Source organism: Salvelinus fontinalis, chromosome 3, assembly GCF_029448725.1.
Source record: "Salvelinus fontinalis isolate EN_2023a chromosome 3, ASM2944872v1, whole genome shotgun sequence".
Lineage (NCBI taxonomy): Eukaryota > Metazoa > Chordata > Actinopteri > Salmoniformes > Salmonidae > Salvelinus > Salvelinus fontinalis.
In genome coordinates, this window is record NC_074667.1 from 46,434,825 (window position 1) to 46,456,231 (window position 21,407).

General features: G+C 46.5%; 1 protein-coding gene across 4 annotated transcripts in view; it reads right to left on the reverse strand.

Annotated features, from left to right (window-relative positions):
• anks1ab (ankyrin repeat and sterile alpha motif domain containing 1Ab) overlaps positions 1-2,989 on the reverse strand; it is a 31,129-nt gene extending 28,140 nt beyond the window's left edge. For 2 of the 4 annotated variants that reach the window (XM_055917115.1, XM_055917108.1), the window contains exon 1: positions 2,371-2,989. In XM_055917115.1, coding sequence (XP_055773090.1) covers positions 2,371-2,661 — 291 coding nt within the window. In that variant the 5' untranslated portion in view covers positions 2,662-2,989. The remainder of the gene's footprint in view (positions 1-2,370) is intronic. The other 2 variants (XM_055917124.1, XM_055917118.1) reach the window with 1 other exon arrangement.
• Between the last annotated feature and the right edge of the window lie 18,418 nt (positions 2,990-21,407).

Consider the following 21,407-nt stretch of genomic DNA (forward strand, 5'->3'; position numbering starts at 1 on the left):
AGTCCTGTCAAAGAGGGAAGAGCAGAGAGGGGGCCAGGGAACCAGACAGTCCTGTCAAAGAGGGGAGAGCAGAGAGGGGGCCAGGGAACCAGACAGTCCTGTCAAAGAGGGGAGAGCAGAGAGGGGGCCAGGGAACCAGACAGTCCTGTCAAAGAGGGGAGAGCAGAGAGGGGGCCAGGGAACCAGACAGTCCTGTCAAAGAGGGAAGAGCAGAGAGGGGGCCAGGGAACCAGACAGTCCTGTCAAAGAGGGGAGAGCAGAGAGGGGGCCAGGGAACCAGACAGTCCTGTCAAAGAGGGGAGAGCAGAGAGGGGGCCAGGGAACCAGACAGTCCTGTCAAAGAGGGAAGAGCAGAGAGGGGGCCAGGGAACCAGACAGTCCTGTCAAAGAGGGGAGAGCAGAGAGGGCGCCAGGGCACCAGACAGTCCGGTCAAAGAGGGGAGAGCAGAGAGGGGGCCAGGGAACCAGACAGTCCTGTCAGAGAGCAGAGGGGAGAGCAGAGAGGGGGCCATGGAACCAGACAGTCCTGTCAAAGAGGGGAGAGCAAAGTGGGGGCCAGGGCACCAGACAGTCCTGTCAAAGAGGGGAGAGCAGAGAGGGGGCCAGGGAATCAAATAGTCCTGTCAGAGAGCAGAGAGGGGGCCAGGGAACCAGACAGTCCTGTCAAAGAGGGAAGAGCAGAGAGGGGGCCAGGGAACCAGACAGTCCTGTCAAAGAGGGGAGAGCAGAGAGGGGGCCAGGGAACCAGACAGTCCTGTCAAAGAGGGAAGAGCAGAGAGGGGGCCAGGGAACCAGACAGTCCTGTCAAAGAGGGGAGAGCAGAGAGGGCGCCAGGGCACCAGACAGTCCGGTCAAAGAGGGGAGAGCAGAGAGGGGGCCAGGGAACCAGACATTCCTGTCAAAAAGGGGAGAGCAGAGAGAGGGGCCAGGAACCAGACAGTCCTGTCAAAGAGGGGAGAGCAAAGTGGGGGCCAGGGCACCAGACAGTCCTGTCAAAGAGGGGAGAGCAGAGAGGGGGCCAGGGAATCAAATAGTCCTGTCAGAGAGCAGAGAGGGGGCCAGGGAACCACACAGTCCTGTCAGAGAGCAGAGGGGAGAGCAGAGAGGGGCCCAGGGAACCAGACAGTCCTGTCAAAGAGGGGAGAGCAGAGGGGGCCAGGGAACCAGACAGTCCTGTCAAAGAGGGGAGAGCAAAGTGGGGGCCAGGGCACCAGACAGTTCTGTCAAAGAGGGGAGAGCAGAGAGGGGGCCAGGGAACCATACAGTCCTGTCAGAGAGCAGAGAGGAGAGCAGAGAGGGGGCCAGGGAATCAAATAGTCCTGTCAGAGAGCAGAGAGGAGAGCAGAGAGGGGGCCAGGGAACCACACAGTCCTGTCAGAGCAGAGGGGAAAGCAGAGAGGGGGCCAGGGAACCACACAGTCCTGTCAGAGCAGAGGGGAAAGCAGAGAGGGGGCCAGGGAATCAAATAGTCCTGTCAGAGAGCAGAGAGGAGAGCAGAGAGGGGGCCAGGGAACCACACAGTCCTGTCAGAGAGCAGAGGGGAGAGCAGAGAGGGGGCCAGGGAATCAAATAGTCCTGTCAGAGAGCAGAGGGGAGAGCAGAGAGGGGGCCAGGGAATCAAATAGTCCTGTCAGAGAGCAGAGGGGAGAGCAGAGAGGGGGCCAGGGAACCACACAGTCCTGTCAGAGAGCAGAGGGGAGAGCAGAGAGGGGGCCAGGGAATCAAATAGTCCTGTCAGAGAGCAGAGGGGAGAGCAGAGAGGGGGCCAGGGAATCAAATAGTCCTGTCAGAGAGCAGAGGGGAGAGCAGAGAGGGGGCCAGGGAACCACACAGTCCTGTCAGAGAGCAGGATGGGATGAACCAGAAAATACAATCTAGACTAGAGTTCAAAACAATACAGCGTCAGACCAGGATTGAAGTAAGTGTTGAGGCTGGGGTTGTGGCCTGCATTAGCCTACTGGAAAGCAGGGGAAACAGGGGGGAACAGAAGAGACTTCAAGCCATGTGCGGGTTGACCCATAGTAAGCAGTCTGACTGTATCAGGAGTGACAGCCCAAGCCCAATTAGCCTTGTGTGCCAGGGTTGCTATGGGGTATCGGTGGGAGTGATCAGGCCACTCATGCATTCAGCACTTGCCTGCAGGCATTCTGCAGCGACTGTATGGGTAAAGTCAGCGCCACTGCTGCCCCTTGCCTTCTGTCTATCACTGTTCTTCCTCTCTTTATCACTCTTTATCACTCATTACAACTCCCCCTCCTCTCCCCTTTGCCCCTAAAGGAATTAAAAGCTATATTTGAAGCCTGACTATGCATTAACTCTCCCAGTGCCAATCCCTGCCTATCACCCAACCCAGAGAACCCAGAGAATTACCTCATCCCACTCGGAGGCGAAGGAGGGCGATCTCTCCATCTGTTTGTTCCCAGAACTGCAGTTAGCCACAGACTCACAGCAGCTGTTCAGACCCCCATCCTCCTCACCCAGGGGAGACACCAACAGGTCTGAGTCCGACTTGGAGAGGCTCCGGGTCAACTTCAGGTCCCCCGGAGGCTTCAGCCTGACTGGAGGAACAGCCACAGCCCCTGTCAACTCCCTGGCCTCAGCCTTGGCAGTGTGGACCACCGTGGCATAGATAGGATCAGCGTCCAGGAGGGAGGCTGACATTACTGTGGAGCTGCTTGTGTGGCAGTGTTAGGATCCTAGCCTCCCTGTACCCAGGCCTCAGGCAGCAGTCTCTCTTCTTATACCAATGGTCAGTGCAGAGAGGGCTGTAAAACACTGCAGGATCCAGCAGTCTCAGTCTGTACAGAGCTTCCTGTTGAATTCTGAGGAAAAGCCAGACAGAAGGGGTGATGTAAGAAACAGTGAGGCAGGAAATATCTCTGTCGTGACACTAATAAGAATCCGCCTACTAAATCATTTATGTTTAAAACATATTAAATCTATTCCGTTTGGTGAAACGGAGCGTGTAAGAGAGAGGATTGCTGCGTGTGTCCATAGCTCAGATACAATCATCAGGGTCCACCCACTAGTTGTATCCGGCTGCCCTCCCCTTAGTGACTGCTGCCTCCGAGTTTTTTATGCTTTCCTTCCCCTCTCTTCACGTCTCCCTCTCTTGCTTTTTCTCGCTCTCGCTCTCTTCCTCCTCTTTCTCTTTCAGCCTTCGCTCTTATTCTTGAGCAACATACTATCTTTCAAATGGTTGAGTTTCAAACAAGACTGCCTAGATAGAAAGACTATTCCCAACTAGATGAATGAATAAAACAGACACCAGTGTAGTCAAAAGGAAAATGAAGAAATGAATGTGATACACAACACACACAAACATATACACGCAAACATAACACACATGCAATTATCCCAGTAAGGCACAGCAACAGAATCAGATTCTGAATATTTCAAAGGAGTCTAGCTGCTTTATACAGTTTTAAAATAATGCCCTGTGCTTGCTTTTCAAAAATGAATCTAACACAGCAACAGTTATTAGCAACAGCTGCTTTCAGGATCTGTAATAGCCTTAACAACGTCATGTGAAATCCCCATTGATCTGTTTTACCATACCTGCACACTTTGTCTTTGTCTGTCTGTGTTCTGAGAAGAGCTGCCGTCCTGTTCCTCATCTGTCCTCTGACTCCCTATCGGAGGACCAAGTCTGTCCTCTGACTCCCTATCGGAGGACCAAGTCTGTCCTCTGACTCCCTATCGGAGGACCAAGTCTGTCCTCTGACTCCCTATCGGAGGACCAAGTCTGTCCTCTGACTCCCTATCGGAGGACCAAGTCTGTCCTCTGACTCCCTATCGGAGGACCAAGTCTGTCCTCTGACTCCCTATCGGAGGACCAAGTCTGTCCTCTGACTCCCTATCGGAGGACCAAGTCTGTCCTCTGACTCCCTATCGGAGGACCAAGTCTGTCCTCTGACTCCCTATCGGAGGACCTAGTCTGTCCTCTGACTCCCTATCGGAGGACCAAGTCTGTCCTCTGACTCCCTATCGGAGGACCAATACTGTCCTCTGACTCCCTATCGGAGGACCAAGTCTGTCCTCTGACTCCCTATCGGAGGACCAAGTCTGTCCTCTGACTCCCTATCGGAGGACCAAGTCTGTCCTCTGACTCCCTATCGGAGGACCAAGTCTGTCCTCTGACTCCCTATCGGAGGACCAAGTCTGTCCTCTGACTCCCTATCGGAGGACCAAGTCTGTCCTCTGACTCCCTATCGGAGGACCAAGTCTGTCCTCTGACTCCCTATCGGAGGACCAAGTCTGTCCTCTGACTCCCTATCGGAGGACCAAGTCTGTCCTCTGACTCCCTATCGGAGGACCAAGTCTGTCCTCTGACTCCCTATCGGAGGACCAAGTTTGTCCTCTGACTCCCTATCGGAGGACCAAGTCTGTCCTCTGACTCCCTATCGGAGGACCAAGTCTGTCCTCTGACTCCCTATCGGAGGACCAAGTCTGTCCTCTGACTCCCTATCGGAGGACCAAGTCTGTCCTCTGACTCCCTATCGGAGGACCAAGTTTGTCCTCTGACTCCCTATCGGAGGACCAAGTCTGTCCTCTGACTCCCTATCGGAGGACCAGGTCTGTCCTCTGACTCCCTATCGGAGGACCAAGTCTGTCCTCTGACTCCCTATCGGAGGACCAAGTCTGTCCTCTGACTCCCTATCGGAGGACCAAGTTTGTCCCGTCCCGTGGTGGGGATCTGAGGCCTGGCCTTATTAAGACTGACAGCTGGGGTAATCAGGTTACTGACGCAGTGGGTGCCTGCCTATTCAGAGGGAGGGCTGCCTGCGAGGATTCCTCCACCACGCTCTGTGTGCTGTACCACTGGGTCTTGGATAAGCCCCTGCATGAATTCAAGTATATTTTCTGGTCAATATATTTGCTCCATTAGGCATTTGAAGTTGACTGCCAGGCATTTCAATGGTTAAAATGGGTGAAGAGACTTGATGGCTTGATGAGAATGCAGAACGGATCATACATACTCTCATATACTGAGCAGTCTATTCATCAGGGGTTGATTCTGACAAAAGGCTCTCTTGTAAGGTGTCCTTAACCTTCAGCAGCACCCACTGTCAGCATGCACTGTGTACCCCTTCCCTGTAGTGCCCTCAGTCAGCCAAGTCCCTGGCCCGCCCCCCTCTTCCCTTTGGGTAGTACTGGTATGTACAAGACACAAGGGATAACATCATAGCCAGGGCGAGAGAGAGAGCAAGAGAGCGAAAGAGAGAGAGAGAGGACACTGCTCAGCAATGATGACAAAGAACTGAGGTGAAATAACCAAATTATTCATAACCATTTAGTTCATTTTGAAAGGTTCTGGGCGTTGAATAAATGTTTACAGAGATGTAATGATGCCTTAATGGTATATTAGAGAAACTAAAAGAAGAAGGAAATACGTATGCTCCTTCATCTGTCTGGAGAGCTCCAGGGCAGAGAGAATGACTCATGAACACGGTCCTCCAACCAAGCGAAGCACAGCAAGCAAACACAGCAGCACAGTGTAGTAAACACACGCAACACAAGCACCTCTCTGTGTTTCAGTGTGTTGTATGCTCTCTGACTCACAACTACATTTTAGATTTTAGGGTTCTTAGGCATTTGGTCTCTGAGGTACTTTGCACCTATGTATCCCAAGGCCCTCAATTTACATTTTCATAACACTGCAGGATTCTAGAAACACTCTGTTGTTCCATTACTTCTCTCCTGCTTGAAATCATTACTTCTCTTTGCAAACCTGGTGCTTTACATCATCTCGACAAGCCCCAGATGACCTGCATTCATTCTATGAAGTGAAAGGGGGCCCATTGTGTTATAAAGATAATCAGCCATAGATGTTATTGCCTTCTGTGAAGCAAGCTGTTTGGGTCGAATACAAATCTTAGAACCAAGCTAACTCATACTAGTGAAAATGGGGAAAACAGGAAAAACACTGCCTACCTCTCAGAGACACCTTGTATAAAATGAAACCCCACTTTCTCTGTGTCTGATGATTGTTTTAACCCCATTTCATTGCAGTATATTAGAGGGTTATTATGCCTGTATACTAAGGATGAGATGTCCATCCTTTAGAATCACGAGAGAACTCCATTAGCTTAAACCAAGTCTTACTAGGGATTTTGAGAATTTGCCTGGGCCATGACACGGACTCTCAGCCTCTTAGAACTTAGAGGCTCTTACAAAGGTAACCTGTCACATGTACTGTATCTCAGCACTCTCGTTTATAGCCCGGAATGTGGTGCAATTGAAAAGACATGTTGGACTGTGAAACAGTAATAAAATTACAATCTGTGAGAGTTATGTAGGCTTACAGTTACTGTTTGAACTGAAACACACATTTTCAATAATGTTAAATTATTTATACCAGTTAAATGTAAGTAAATGTAATCGAAAATGTAGTCTACGTAATCCCCAAAAGTATGTATTTATCATGAGAGGGCCATGAACAATAACTAGTAATTCTGTATACTCCAAGAAAGGTTAAAGTCTCAACTTTATGGTAAAAATAGTTATAAATTGCTGAGGTGTAGTCACTTTTGAGGACACAAGCTCAAGTACACAGTACAAATATGATACAAATATGAAAATATGAAATGTTTTATATGATGTATTTCCTTTTCAACAAAACTGTATGAATGAGGCTTTAAATGACATATATGCGTTCTAAATATAGTATAATCAAATGATAAAATGACTAACTATAACATTTCACCTTCCTTATAACTGTAAAATGCATACGGTGTCCACAGATCGATTTATAAGTGAAAATGTCTGTCGGAACCGGTACCAGAACCATGCAGGGACTTTACATCTAAGAGGGTTAACAGTGTAAGGAAAAGAGTAAGCCTATTGTCCATCTGTAAAAAATATCAAATTACCCTAATCTACAACAACTCAGACATCCACAAAACATAAAAGATCATGGTAGTCTGCGGTCAGCACAGATACAAAACAAAAGACATCAACCAGCTCAGAGAGCTCATTCAAGATGGACAGGCAGTCCTGTAAGAGGCTTATAACTGTCACAGTGGAGCTGACCTCCCAGCAGAGGAATACGAAGGAGAGCACGCATGGCTGAGTGAAAACCCAGCACTGAATATCTATTAGTGTACTTTCATCCCAGAGGAGAGACAAGAGACGACAACCTAACAGACCGAGACTGTAGTGTACACCATGCCACCAATGTTTTTCCTCAACCAACAGGGGCTTGGTCACCTCTGTAAAACATGTGAATATGTTCAAAAACAAACAAGATGAACTGTGGAAGAGACATACAGTACTAGAGGAAATGACATCCAATGCAAAGGTAGATACACATCTTAACTATTCATAAGGGTTATAAAACTTTGGTTTATTTCCCCTTCCAGTCTTAAGAACTTGATAGAGATCATTTTTAAGTGGCTTAGCTGGACAGGTATTGGAAGCAATCTCTTTAATTCAAATGGTACAGTAAAGCAAGATGGCCCATCAAACTGGCATGTCTGGAAACTACACTAAATACTGTATTATCCCAGTAGACAATAAGAGTCATAGCAAATACAGTATTTAGTCACACTAGCTACTTAGATTTTATACAACTTGGGATCATATACTGCAGTTATTGCTTCTGGCCAAATGCCGATGTAGAGTTAGCATGCAGCTCCTAAAGTAACTATCAAAGCACACCATGGCACCATACCATCATTTGTTTGCAAAAAGGGAATGAGAAAAGGAAATATGCTATGTGAATACATGACTGTGACTGTGTGTGTATGCATGTATGTGTGTGTGTGTGTGTGTGTGTGTGTGTGTGTGTAAGAGCCAGCAGAGAGGAGGGTTTCCTGTGCAAGTTAATGCTTGATTTGGTGCCCGATGAAAACAATACTAGGCACAGTTCCATGTTTGTGGATTTCCCATTAGGAGTCAGTGATGACAATGACCAGTAAGACATTAAACATATTCCCGTTTCTATTGCCCTTGGCACAGATTTTGAAGAACAACACCAAAAAAAGTAATCATGCAAAAGGTAAAAAGTATTCTCTTTGTTGTTCTGTCAAATTGTCGTAATTGTTGTTGGAATGAAGGGACCAAGGCGCAGCGTGCGTAGAGTTCAACATGTTTTTAATAAATGAAACTCACCAAAAACAATACAGAACAAATGAAATGTGACGTAAATGCAGTGTTCACAGGCACTACACACAAACAAGATCCCACAAACAACAGGTGGGAAAAGGCTGCCTAAATATGATCCCCAATCAGAGACAACGATAGACAGCTGCCTCTGATTGGGAACCATACCAGGCCAACAAAGAAATAGAAAACATAGATTGCCCACCCTAGTCACACCCTGACCTAACCAATTAGAGAATTAAAAGGATCTTTAAGGTCAGGTGACAAAAAAACACTCCACAAATTTCTTGTTAACAAACTAGAGTTTTGGTTAGCACATCAATTTTGTGCATAACACAAGTAATTTTTCCAACAATTGCTTACAGACAGATTATTTCACTTATCATTCACTCGATCACAATTCCAGTGGGTCAGAAGTTTACATACACTAAGTTGACTGTGCCTTTAAACAGCTTGGAAAATTCCAGAAAATTATGTCATGGATTTAGAAGCTTCTGATTGACATAATTTGAGTCAATTGGAGGTGTACCTGTGGATGTGTTTCAAGGCCTACCTTCAAACTCAGTGCCTCTTTGCTTGACATCATGGGAAAATCAAAAGAAATCAACCAAAACCTCAGAAAAAAAATGTAGACCTCCACAAGTATGGTTCATCCTTGGGAGCAATTTCCAAACGCCTGAAGGTACCACATTCATCTGTACAAACAATAGTATGCAAGTACAAACACCATGGGACAACGCAGCAGTCAAACCGCTCAGGAAGGATCTCTGTCCCCTAGAGATGGACGTACTTTGGTGCGAAAAGTGCAAATCAATCCCAGAACAACAGCAAAGGACCTTGTGAAGATGCTGGAGGAAACAGGTGCAAATCCACAGTAAAACGAGTCCTATATCGACATAACCTGAAAGGCCGCTCAGCATGGAAGAAGCCACTGCTCCAAAACCACCATAAAATAGCCAGACTACGGTTTGCAACTGCACATGGGAACAAATATTGTACATTTTGGAGAAATGTCCTCTGGTCTGATGAAACAAAAATAGAACTGTTTGGCCAAAATGACCATCGTTATGTTTGGAGGAAAAAGGGGGAGGTTTGCAAGCAGCATCATCATGGCAGCATCATGTTGTGGGGGTGCTTTGCTGCAGGAGGGACTGGGACATTTCACAAAATAGATGGCGTCTTGAGGCAGTAAAATTATGTGTATATATTGAATGAACATCTCAAGAAATCAGTCAGGAAGTTAAAGCTTGGTCGCAAATGGGTCTTCCAAATGGGCAATGACCCCAAGCATACTTCCAAAGTTGTGGCAAAATGGCTTAAGGACAACAAAGTCAAGGTATTGGAGTGGGCATCACAAATCCTGACCTCATTCCTATAGAAAATTTGTGGGCAGAACTGAAAAAGCGTGTGCGAGCAAGTAGGCCTACAAACTTGATTCAGTTACACCAGCTCTGTCAGGAGGAATGGGCCAAAATTCACCCAACTTATTGTGGGAAGCTTGTGGAAGGCTACCCGAAACGTTTGACCCAAGTTAAACAATTTAAAAGCAATGCTATCAAATACTAATTGAGTGTATGTAAACTTCTGACCCACTGGGAATGTGATGAAAGAAATAAAAGCTGAAATAAATCTCCCTACTATTATTCTGACATTTCACATTCTTAAAATAAAGTTGTGATCCTAACTGACCTAAGACAGGGATTTTCTACTTTAAATGTCAGGAATTGTGAAAAACTGAGTTTAAATGTATTTGGCTAAGCTGTATGTAAACTTCCGACTTCATCTGTACATGTACAAATTTCCTCGACTAACCTGTACCCCTGCACATTGACTTGGTACCAGTACCCCCTGCACATAGCCTTGTTATTGTTATTTCATTGTGTTACTTTTTGTTATTTTTCACTTTAGTTTATTTTGTAAATATTTGAACTGCATTGTTGGATAAGGGCTTGTAAGTAAGCATTTCACGGTTATTTTATTTTATTTTTATTTCACCTTTATTTAACCAGGTAGGCCAGTTGAGAACAAGTTCTCATTTACAACTGCGACCTGGGCAAGATAAAGCAAAGCAGTTCGACAAAAACAACAACACAGAGTTACACAAACAAACGTACAGTCAGTAACTGTCACGATCGTGTGGAGGATTGATGGACCAAAACGCAGCTTTAGGAAAATAAGCCATCTTCTTTATTTTAAAAGATGACGAAAAATAAACACGAAACACTTTAACAAAACGAACAAAACAACAAACGACCGTGAAGCTAATAACGTTGTGCACTTACACACACAGGCTACAAACGTTCTGACATAGACAATTACTCACAACCAATGAGAGCCTATGGCTACCCTAAATAAGGCTCCCAATCAGAGACAACCGAAATCAGCTGTCTCTAATTGGGAACTCATTCAGGTAACCATAGACTCTCCTAGATAACTAAACATACATAGACAACACTAGACACATGTACTCCACACAAACCCATATACTATACCCAACAACCCCTTTACCATAAAACACCCAAAACCAACAAAACACAAACATTCCCCATGTCACACCCTGACCTAACTAAAATAATAAAGAAAACAAAGAATACTAAGGCCAGGGCGTGACATAACCCCCCCCTTAAGGTGCGAACTCCGGGCGCACCATTACACAGTCTAGGGGAGGGTCTGGGTGGGCTTCCATCCACGGTGGCGGCTCCGGCTCTGGTTGTGGTCCCCACGTCACCACAGTCCCTAACCACCTCCTGGGCTTCCTCCAAATGACCCCCCTCCACATTAACCCCATTGCATTAAGGGGCAGTTCCGGACTAAGGGGCAGCTCCGGACTAAGGGCCAGTACCAGGGTAAGGGCCAGTACCAGGGTAAGGGCCAGTACCAGGGTAAGGGGCAGTACCAGGGTAAGGGGCAGTACCAGGGTCAGGGGCAGCACCAGGGTAAGGGGCAGCACCAGGGTAAGGGGCAGCACCAGGGTAAGGGGCAGCACCAGGGTAAGGGGCAGCTCCGGACTGAGGAATGGCAGCTCCGGACTGAGGAATGGCAGCTCCGGACTGAGGGACTGCAGCTCCGGACTGAGGGACGGCCCATGGCTGGCTGACAGATCTGGCTGCTCATGGCTGGCTGACGGATCTGGCTGCTCATGGCTGGCTGACGGATCTGGCTGCTCATGGCTGGCTGACGGATCTGGCTGCTCATGGCTGGCTGACGGATCTGGCTGCTCATGGCTGGCTGACGGATCTGGCTGCTCATGGCTGGCTGACGGATCTGGCTGCTCATGGCTGGCTGACGGATCTGGCTGCTCATGGCTGGCTGACGGATCTGGCTGCTCATGGCTAGCTGACGGATCTGGCTGCTCATGGCTAGCTGACGGATCTGGCTGCTCATGGCTAGCTGACGGATCTGGCTGCTCATGGCTAGCTGACGGATCTGGCTGCTCATGGCTAGCTGACGGATCTGGCTGCTCATGGCTAGCTGACGGATCTGGCTGCTCATGGCTGGCTGACGGATCTGGCTGCTCATGGCTGGCTGACGGATCTGGCTGCTCATGGCTGGCTGACTGATCTGGCTGCTCCTGTCTGGTTGGCGGCTCTGGCAGATCCTGTCTGGTTGGCGGCTCTGGCAGATCCTGTCTGGTTGGCGGCTCTGGCAGATCCTGTCTGACGGACGGCTCTAGCGGCTCCTGTCTGGCTGGCGGCTCTAGCGGCTCCTGTCTGGCTGGCGGCTCAGTTGGCTCATGGCAGACGGGCGGCTTTGCAGGCTCATGGCAGACGGGCGGCTTTGCAGGCTCATTGCAGACGGATGGCTCAGATGGCGCTGGGGAGACGGATGGCTCAGATGGCGCTGGGGAGACGGATGGCTCAGATGGCGCTGGGGAGACGGGCAGTTCAGTCATCGCTGTGCAGACGGCAGACTCCTGCCGGCTGAGGCGCACTGTAGGCCTGGTGCGTGGTGCCGGGACTGGTGGCACCGGGCTGGGGACACGCATCTCAGGGCTAGTGCGGGGAGCAGCAACAGGACGCACAGGACTCTGGGGACACACAGGAGGCTTGGTGCGTGGTTTAGACACTGGTGGTAAAGGGCTGGAGACACGCACCATATAGCTAGTGCGTGGAGGAGGCACTGGTGGTACTGGGTTGGGGCGGGGAGGTGGCGCCGGAAATACCGGACCGTGCAGGCGTACTGGCTCCCTTGAACGCCGAGCCTGCCCAACCTTACCTGGTTGTATCCTCCCCGTCGCCTGACCAGTGCGGGGAGGTGGAATAACCCGCACCGGCCTATGTAGGCGAACCGGGGACACCATGCGTAAGGCTGGTGCCATGTACGCCGGCCCGAGGAGACGCACTGGTGACCAGATGCGTTGGGCCGGCTTCATGACATACGGCTCAACGCTCAGTCTAGCCCGGCCGATACGTGGAGCTGAAATGTACCGAACCGGGCTATGCACGCGTACAGGAGACACCGTGCGCTCTACTGCGTAACACGGTGTCTGCCCGTACTCTCGCTCTCCACGGTAAGTACAGGGAGTATGCGCAGGTTTCCTACCTGACTTCGCCACACTCCCTTTAAGGCCCCCCCCAAGAAATTTTTGGGTTGTACTCACGGGCTTCCAGCCTTGTCTCCGTGCTGCCTCCTCATATCGCCTCCTCTCGGCTTTAGCTGCCTCCAGCTCTTCACGAGGAAGGCGATATTCTCCCGGTTGTGCCCACGGCCCCTTACCATCCAGTATCTCCTCCCATGTCCACGAATCCTGTGTAGGTGGGTCCTGTTGCCGCTTTCCATGCCGCTTGGTCCTATAATGGTGAGTAATTCTGTCACGATCGTGTGGAGGATTGATGGACCAAAACGCAGCTTTAGGAAAATAAGCCATCTTCTTTATTTTAAAAGATGACGAAAAATAAACACGAAACACTTTAACAAAACGAACAAAACAACAAACGACCGTGAAGCTAATAACGTTGTGCACTTACACACACAGGCTACAAACGTTCTGACATAGACAATTACTCACAACCAATGAGAGCCTATGGCTACCCTAAATAAGGCTCCCAATCAGAGACAACCGAAATCAGCTGTCTCTAATTGGGAACTCATTCAGGTAACCATAGACTCTCCTAGATAACTAAACATACATAGACAACACTAGACACATGTACTCCACACAAACCCATATACTATACCCAACAACCCCTTTACCATAAAACACCCAAAACCAACAAAACACAAACATTCCCCATGTCACACCCTGACCTAACTAAAATAATAAAGAAAACAAAGAATACTAAGGCCAGGGCGTGACAGTAACACAATAGAAAAAAATTATGTACAGTGTTGGCAAATGTAGAAGAGTAGGGAGGTAGGCAATAAATAGGCCATAGAGGCTACATAATTACAATTTAGCATTAACACTGGAGTGATAGATGTGCAGATGATGATGTGCAAGTAGAGATACTGGGGTGCAAAAGAGCAAGAGGGTAAGTAATAATATGGGGATGAGGTAGTTGGGTGCGCTATGTACAGATTGGCTGTGTACAGATACAGTGATCAGTAAGCTGCTCTGACAGATGATGCTTAAAGGTAGAGAGGGAAATATAAGACTCCAGCTTCAGTGATTTTTGCAATTCGTTCCAGTCATTGGCAGCAGAGAACTGGAAGGAAAGGCGGCCAAAAGAGGAATTGGCTTTCGGGGTAACCAGTGAAATATACCTGCTGGAGCTTGTGCTACGGGTGGGTGCTGCTATGGTGACCAGTGAGCGGAGATAAGGCGGGGCTTTACCTAGCAAAGACTTATAGATGGCCTGGAGCCAGTGGGTGTGGCGACGAATATGAAGCTAGGGCCAGCCAACGAGAGCATACAGGTCGCAGTGGTTGGTAGTATATGGGGCAAGTTGCTGCAGGTGGTGCTGAGATGTTGGCCGGGGTAGGGGTAGCCAGGGGGAAAGCATGGCCAGCCATAGAAAAATGCTTATTGAAATTATCGATTATCGTTGGTTTATCGGTGGTGACAGTGTTTCCTATCCTCAGTGCAGTGGGCAGCTGGGAGGAGGAGCTCTTATTCCTTACAGTGTCCCAAAACTTTTTTGGAATTAGTGCGACAGGAAGCAAATTTCTGTTTGGAAAGCTAGCCTTAGCTTCCTAACTGACTGAGGATATTGGTTCCTGACTTCCCTGAAAAGTTGCATAACGCGGGGGCTATTTGATGCTAATGCAGAATGCCACAGGATGTTTTTGTGCTCGTCAAGGGCAGTCAAGTCTAGGGTGAAACAAGGGCTATATCTGTTCTTAGTTCTACATTTTTTGAATGGGGCATGCTTATTTAAGATGGTGAGGAAAGCACTTTTGAAGAGCAACCAGGCATCCGCTATTGACGGGATGAGGTCAATATCCTTTCAGGATACGCGGGCCAGATCGATTAGAAAGGTCTGCTTGCTGAAGTGTTTAAGGGAGCGTTTGACAGTGATGAGGGGTGGTCGTTACGCAGCAGTCAATGAGGCAGTGATCGCTGAGATCCTGATTGAAGACAGCAAAGGTGTATTTAGAGGGCAAGTTGGTCAGGATGATATCTAAGAGGGTGCCCATGGTTACGGATTTGGGGTTGTACCTGGTAGGTTCCTTGATCATTTGTGTGAGATTGAGGGCATCCAGCTTAGATTGTAGGACGGCCGGGGTGTTAAGCATGTCCCAGTTTAGATCACCTAAAAGTACGAACTCTGAAGATAGATGGGGGGAGATCAATTCATATATAGTGTCCAGGGCACAGCTGGGGGTTGAAGGGGGTCTATAACAAGCGGCAACGGTGAGAGACTTGTTTCTGGAAAGGTGGATTTTTAAAGGTATAAACTCGAATTGTTTGGGCACAGACCTGGATAGTATGACAGAACTCTGCAGGCTATCTCTGCAGTAGATTGCAACTCTGCCCCCTTTGGCAGTTCTATCTTGTCGGACAATGTTGTAGTTGGGGATGGAAATGTCAGTATTTTTGGTGGCCTTCCTATGCCAGGATTCAGACACGGCTAGGACATCCGGGTTGGCCGAGTGTGCCAAAGCAGTGAATAAAACAAACTGAGAGAGGCGGCTTCTAATGTTAACATGCATGGAACCAAGGCTTTTACGGTTACAGAAGTCAACAAATGGGAATGATGCTGGGGGCTGCAGGGCCTGGGTTAACCTCTACATCACCAGAGGAACAAAGGAGGAGTAGGATAAGGGTACGGCTAAAGGCTCTAAGAACTGGTTGTCTAGTGTGTTCGGAACAGAGAGTAAAAGGAGCACATTTCTGGGTGCGGAAGAATAGATTCAAGGCATAATGTACAGACAAGGGTATGGTAGGATGTGAGTACAGTGGAGGTAAACCTAGGCATTGAGTGACGATGAGAGAGGTTTTGTCTCTAGAGGCACCATTTAAGCAAGGTGAGGTCACAGCATGTGTGTGGGGTGGAACAAAAGGGCTAGCTAAGGCATATTGAGCAGGGAGGAGGCTCTACAGTGAAATAAGACAAAAATCAGTAACCAAAATAGCAGTAGACATGGCACATTGACATTATGGAGAGGCATGTGTAGTCGAGTGATCATAGGGTCCAGTGAGTAGCTAGGCGAGCTGGAGACAGCTAGCATGCCGGGGCTAGCAGGATAGCAGATGGGCCTCAGGGGGACGTCGCAATGGATGAGCCTGTTGAAACCCCCTCGGAAGGTTACGTCGGCAGACCAGTCGTGATGAATCAGCGAGGCTCCGTGTCAGCAGCAAAGGGTCCAGGCCAATTGGCAAAAGAGGTATTTAAGCCCTGGAATTGTCTGATGGATCTCTTCGGCTAGCCGGGAGATGGGCCTAGCTCGAGTCTAGAGACGTTAGCCAGGAGTAGCCACTCGGATAGCAGCTAGCTAGCTGCGATGATCCGGTGTAAAGGTTAAATTCTTGCGATAGGAATACAGAGATGTGGTAGAGAAAAGCAGTCCGATATGCTCTGGGTTGATATCGCGCTGTGCAGACTAGCAGAAATTGACCTGGCTGAGGCTGGCTGATGTCCGAGTTAATGGCGTTGACCACTAGCAGTGGCTAGCTGACTACTAGCTAGTAGCTAGTTAGCTGGCTAGCTTCTGATGGGGGTTCTGGTTCTAAAGTATAAAAAATATCAGATCCATACCACATTGGGTGAAAACCTCTACTGAATCACCCTCCCGGATCCGGGATCCTCCTCATCAGAAACGCTGACTAGCATAGCCTAGCCTAGCGCCACAGGGAATATCATATAATATAATTTCATGAAATCACAAGTCTAATACAGCAAATGAAAGATAAACATATTGTGAATCGAGCCAACATGTCTGATTTTTAAAATGTTTTACAGCGAAAACACAACATATATTTATGTTAGCTCACCACAATAGCGCAACACACAACGCCATTTTTTCACCCCAAAGATAGCTTTCACAAAACCCACAAATAGAGATAAAATTAATCACTAACCTTTGAACAACTTCATCAGATGACAGTCTTATAACATCATGTTATACAATACATTTATGTTTTGTTTGAAAATTTGCAAATTTATAGCTACAAATCCTGGTTTTACATTGGTGCCATGATCATAAATGGCACCAAAACAGCCAGAATAATTACAGAGAGCAACGTGAAATACATAAATACTCATCATAAACCATTTATGAAAAATACATGTTGTACAGCAAATGAAAGATAAACATCTTGTGAATCCATCCAAAATGCCCGATTTTTTAAATGTTTTACAGCGTAAACACAACATATATTTATGTTAGCTCACCACAATAGCCCAAAACACAATGCCATTTTTTCACCGCAAAGATAGCTTTCACAAAATCCACAAATAGAGATAAAAATAATCACTAACCTTTGAACAACTTCATCCAATGACAGTCTTACAACATCATGTTATACAATACATTTATGTTTTGTTCGAAAATGTGTATATTTATAGCTACAAATCCTGGTTTTACATTGTGAACATGGCGCAAAAATGCTCCAAATTGTCCGGAGAAATTTTGGAGAGTCACGTAATCTAACAGAAAAACTCATCATAAACTTTGCTGAAAAATACATGTTGGACATATAATTAAAGATACACTGGTTCTTAATGCAACCGCTGTGTTAGATTTAAAAAAAAAAATACTTTAGTAAAAAGCACAGCATACAATAATCTGAGACAGCGCTCAGCCATTCTCCGCCATGTTGGAGTCAACATATTCAACAAAAATACTCTTACCTTTGATGAACTTTCATCAGAATGCAGTGCCAGGAGTCCTAGTTCCACAATAAATCGTTGTTTTGTTTTAGAATGTCCATTTCTTCTGTCGAATTAGCAACTTTGGCTAGCATAATGGTGCTCAAGTGTCCATGAAAGTTTGGCGCATGGAACGAAAAATTCCAAAAGTCATAATAAAAGTCGAATAAACTGGTCAAACTCAGTTGAAAATCCATCTTTAGGATGTTTTTCTCATATGTATCCAATAACGTCCCAGACGGAGCATTTCTTCGTGTCTACCTAACGCATTGCAGAAAATTATGTGGTGCTCCCAGGTGCGCAGCAAAATACTGCCAATATGGCTGACCTGTCACTCCAAAAGCTCTCATTCGGTCCCACATCAGGCTAGACACCTCATTCAACGTTCTACTGCCTGTTGACATCTAGTGGAAGGCGTATGAAGTGCATACATATCCATAAATACAAGGCAATTGAATAGGAGCAGTTTGTCAGAGTGTTTTCTATCCAATAGTAATAATAATATGCATATCATATGATCTAGAACAGAGTACGAGGCTGTTTAATTTGGGCACTATTTTTTCCCAAAGTGGAAATGGCGCCCCCTATTAAGAAGAAGTTTTAAGAACAAATTCTTATTTTCAATGACGGCCTAGGAACAGAGGGTTAACTGCCTTGTTCAGGGGCAGAACGACAGATTTTTACCTTGTCAGCTCGGGGATTCAATCTTGCAACCTTTCAGTTACCAGTCCAACACTCTAACCACTAGGCTACCTGCCGCCCAATATGTTCAGTCCGTAGATGGAAATTGAGATTAAAAATATACAAAATATATACAAAATATATACACTGCTCAAAAAAATAAAGGGAACACTTAAACAACACAATGTAACTCCAAGTCAATCACACTTTTGTGAAATCAAACTGTCCACTTAGGAAGCAACACTGATTGACAATAAATTTCACATGCTGTTGTGCAAATGGAATAGACAAAAGGTGGAAATTATAGGCAATTAGCAAGACACCCCCAAAAAAGGAGTGATTCTGCAGGTGGTGACCACAGACCACTTCTCAGTTCCTATGCTTCCTGGCTGATGTTTTGGTCACTTTTGAATGCTGGCGGTGCTCTCACTCTAGTGGTAGCATGAGACGGAGTCTACAACCCACATAAGTGGCTCAGGTAGTGCAGTTCATCCAGGATGGCACATCAATGCGAGCTGTGGCAAAAAGGTTTACTGTGTCTGTCAGCGTAGTGTCCAGAGCATGGAGGCGCTACCAGGAGACAGGCCAGTACATCAGGAGACGTGGAGGAGGCCGTAGGAGGGCAACAACCCAGCAGCAGGACCGCTACCTCCGCCTTAGTGCAAGGAGGTGCACTGCCAGAGCCCTGCAAAATGACCTCCAGCAGGCCTCTGTCCAGTGTCAATGTTCTTTAGCCCGTCTTAATCTTTTATTTTTATTGGCCAGTCTGAGATGTGGCTTTTTCTTTGCAACTCTGCCTAGAGGGCCAGCATCCCGGAGTCACCTCTTCACTGTTGACGTTGAGACTGATGTTTTGCGGGTACTATTTAATGAAGCTGGCAGTTGAGGAACTGTGAGGCGTTTGTTTCACAAACTAGACACTCGAATGTACTTGTCCTCTTCCTAAGTTGTGCACCAGGGCCCACTCCTCTTTCTATTTTGGTTAGAGACAGTTTGCACTGTTCTTTGAAAGGAGTAGTACACAGCGGTGTACGAGATCTTCAGTTTTTTGGCAATTTCTTGCATGGAATAACCTTCATATCTCAGAACAAGAATAGACTGACGAGTTTCAGAAGAAAATACGTTGTTTCTGGCCATTTTGAGCCTGTAATCGAACCAACAAATGCTGACGCTCCAGATATGCAACTAGTCTAAAGAAGGCCAGTTTTATTGCTTCTTTAATCAGGACAACAGTTTTCAGCTGTGCTAACATAATTGCAAATGGGTTTTCTAAAGATCAATTAGCCTTTTAAAATGATAAACTTGGATTAGCTAACACAACGTGTCATTGGAACACAGGAATGATGGTTGCTAATAATGGGCCTCTGTTCGCCAATGTAGGTATTTCATCAAAAATCTGCCTTTTCCAGCTACAATAGTCATTTACAACATTACAATGTCTAAACTGTATTTTTGATCAATTCGATATCATTTTAATGGACAAAAAAATGTGCTTTTCTTTCAAAAACAAGGACATTTCTAAGTGACCCCAAACACTTGAACGGTAGTGTAAGTATTCAGACCAATTGCTATGAGACTCTAAATTGAGCTCAGGTGCATCCTGTTTCCATTGATTATCTTTGAGATATTTCTACAACTTGATTGGACTCCACCTGTGGTAAATTCAACTGATTGGAGATGATTTGTGAAGGCACACACCTGTCCATATAAGGTGTCACCATTGACAGTGCATGTCAGAGCAAAAACCAAGCCATGAGGTGAAAGTACTTGTCCGTAGAGCTCCGAGACAAGATTGTGTCAAGGCACAGATCTGGGGAAAGGTACCAAAACATTTCTACAGCATTGAAGGTCCCAAAGAACACAGTGGCCTCCATTATTCCTAAATGGAAGAGGTTTGAAACCACCAAGACTCTTCCTAGAGCTGTCCGCCCGGCCAAACTGAGCAATTGGGCTAGAAGGGCCTTGGTCAGGGAGGTGACCAAGAACAAGATGGTCGGACAGAGCTCCAGAGATCCTCTGTGGAGATGGGAGAACCTTACAGAAGGACAACCACCTCTGCAGTACTCCACCAATCAGGCCTTTATGGTAGAGTGGCCAGACAGAAGCCACTACTCAGTAAAAGGAACATGACAGCCTGCTTGGAGTTTGCCAAAAGACACCTAAAGAACTCTCAGACCATAAGAAACAAGATTCTCTGGTCTGATGAAACCAAGATTGAACGTTTTGTTCTGAATGCCAAGTGTCACGTCTAGAGGAAACCTGGCACCATCCCTACGGTGAAGCATGGTGGTGGCAGCATCATGCTGTGGGGATGTTTTTCAGCAGCAGGGACTGGGAGACTAGTCAGGATCGGGGGAAAGATCAACTAAGCAAAGTAAAGAGTGATCCTTGATGAAAACCCGCTCCAGAGTGCTGAGGACCTCAGACTGGGGCGAAGGTTCACCTTCCAAAAGGACAACGACTCTAAGCACACATCCAAGACAACGCAGTAGATGCTACATGACAAGTCTCTGAAGGTCCTTGAGTGGCCCAGCCAGAGCCCAGACTTGAACCCCGATCAAACATGTCTGGAGTGACCTGAAAATAGCTGTGCAGCGACGCTCCCAATGCAAGCTGACAGAGCTTGAGATGATCTGCAGAGAAGAATGGGAGAAACTCCCCAAATACAGGTGTGTCAAGCTTGTAGCGTCATGCCCAAGAAGACTTGAGGCTGTTATCACTGCCAAAGGTCCTTCAACAAAGTACTGAGTAAATGTTCTGAATACTTATGTAAATGTGATATTTCCTTCTTTTTTTTATATACATTTGCAAAAAATGTAAAAGATTTTGCTTTGTCATTATGGGGTAATGTGTGTAGATTGATGAGGGAAAATATTTAATCCATTTTAGAATAAGGATGTCACGTAACAAAATGAGGAAAAAATCAAGGGGTCTGAATACTTTCCGAATGCACTGTATTTGTTGTAATATTTGATCTGGTTTTTCAGGAGGATGAAATTTTAATTCTAACCAGCTTTGCATTGCTTGTTTTAGAAAAGGCAATACTTTGAACAAGGTTTAATTTTCAATTAACAACAATGAGAGGTTGTAATCTTGATAAAGGAAAAGTTTGAGGGGCAAAAGCATTAAACCTCTCACTAAAAGCTTCTTACTAATCCACTGAAGAATCAGTTTGGGTTTAAGTTCAACTTTTGTATGACTGAAGCTTTTAGTGAGAGGTTTTATGCTTTTGATCCTCAAACTTGTATTAATTATGTAAATTAGCAAGTTTAATTTTGTCTGGCTTACCGTTCCAAATAAAGTGAAACATTTTTTGCTCATATAATTATAAAAACACGTTTTCTGAAGTAGGTAGCAACTTAAGGAAATATG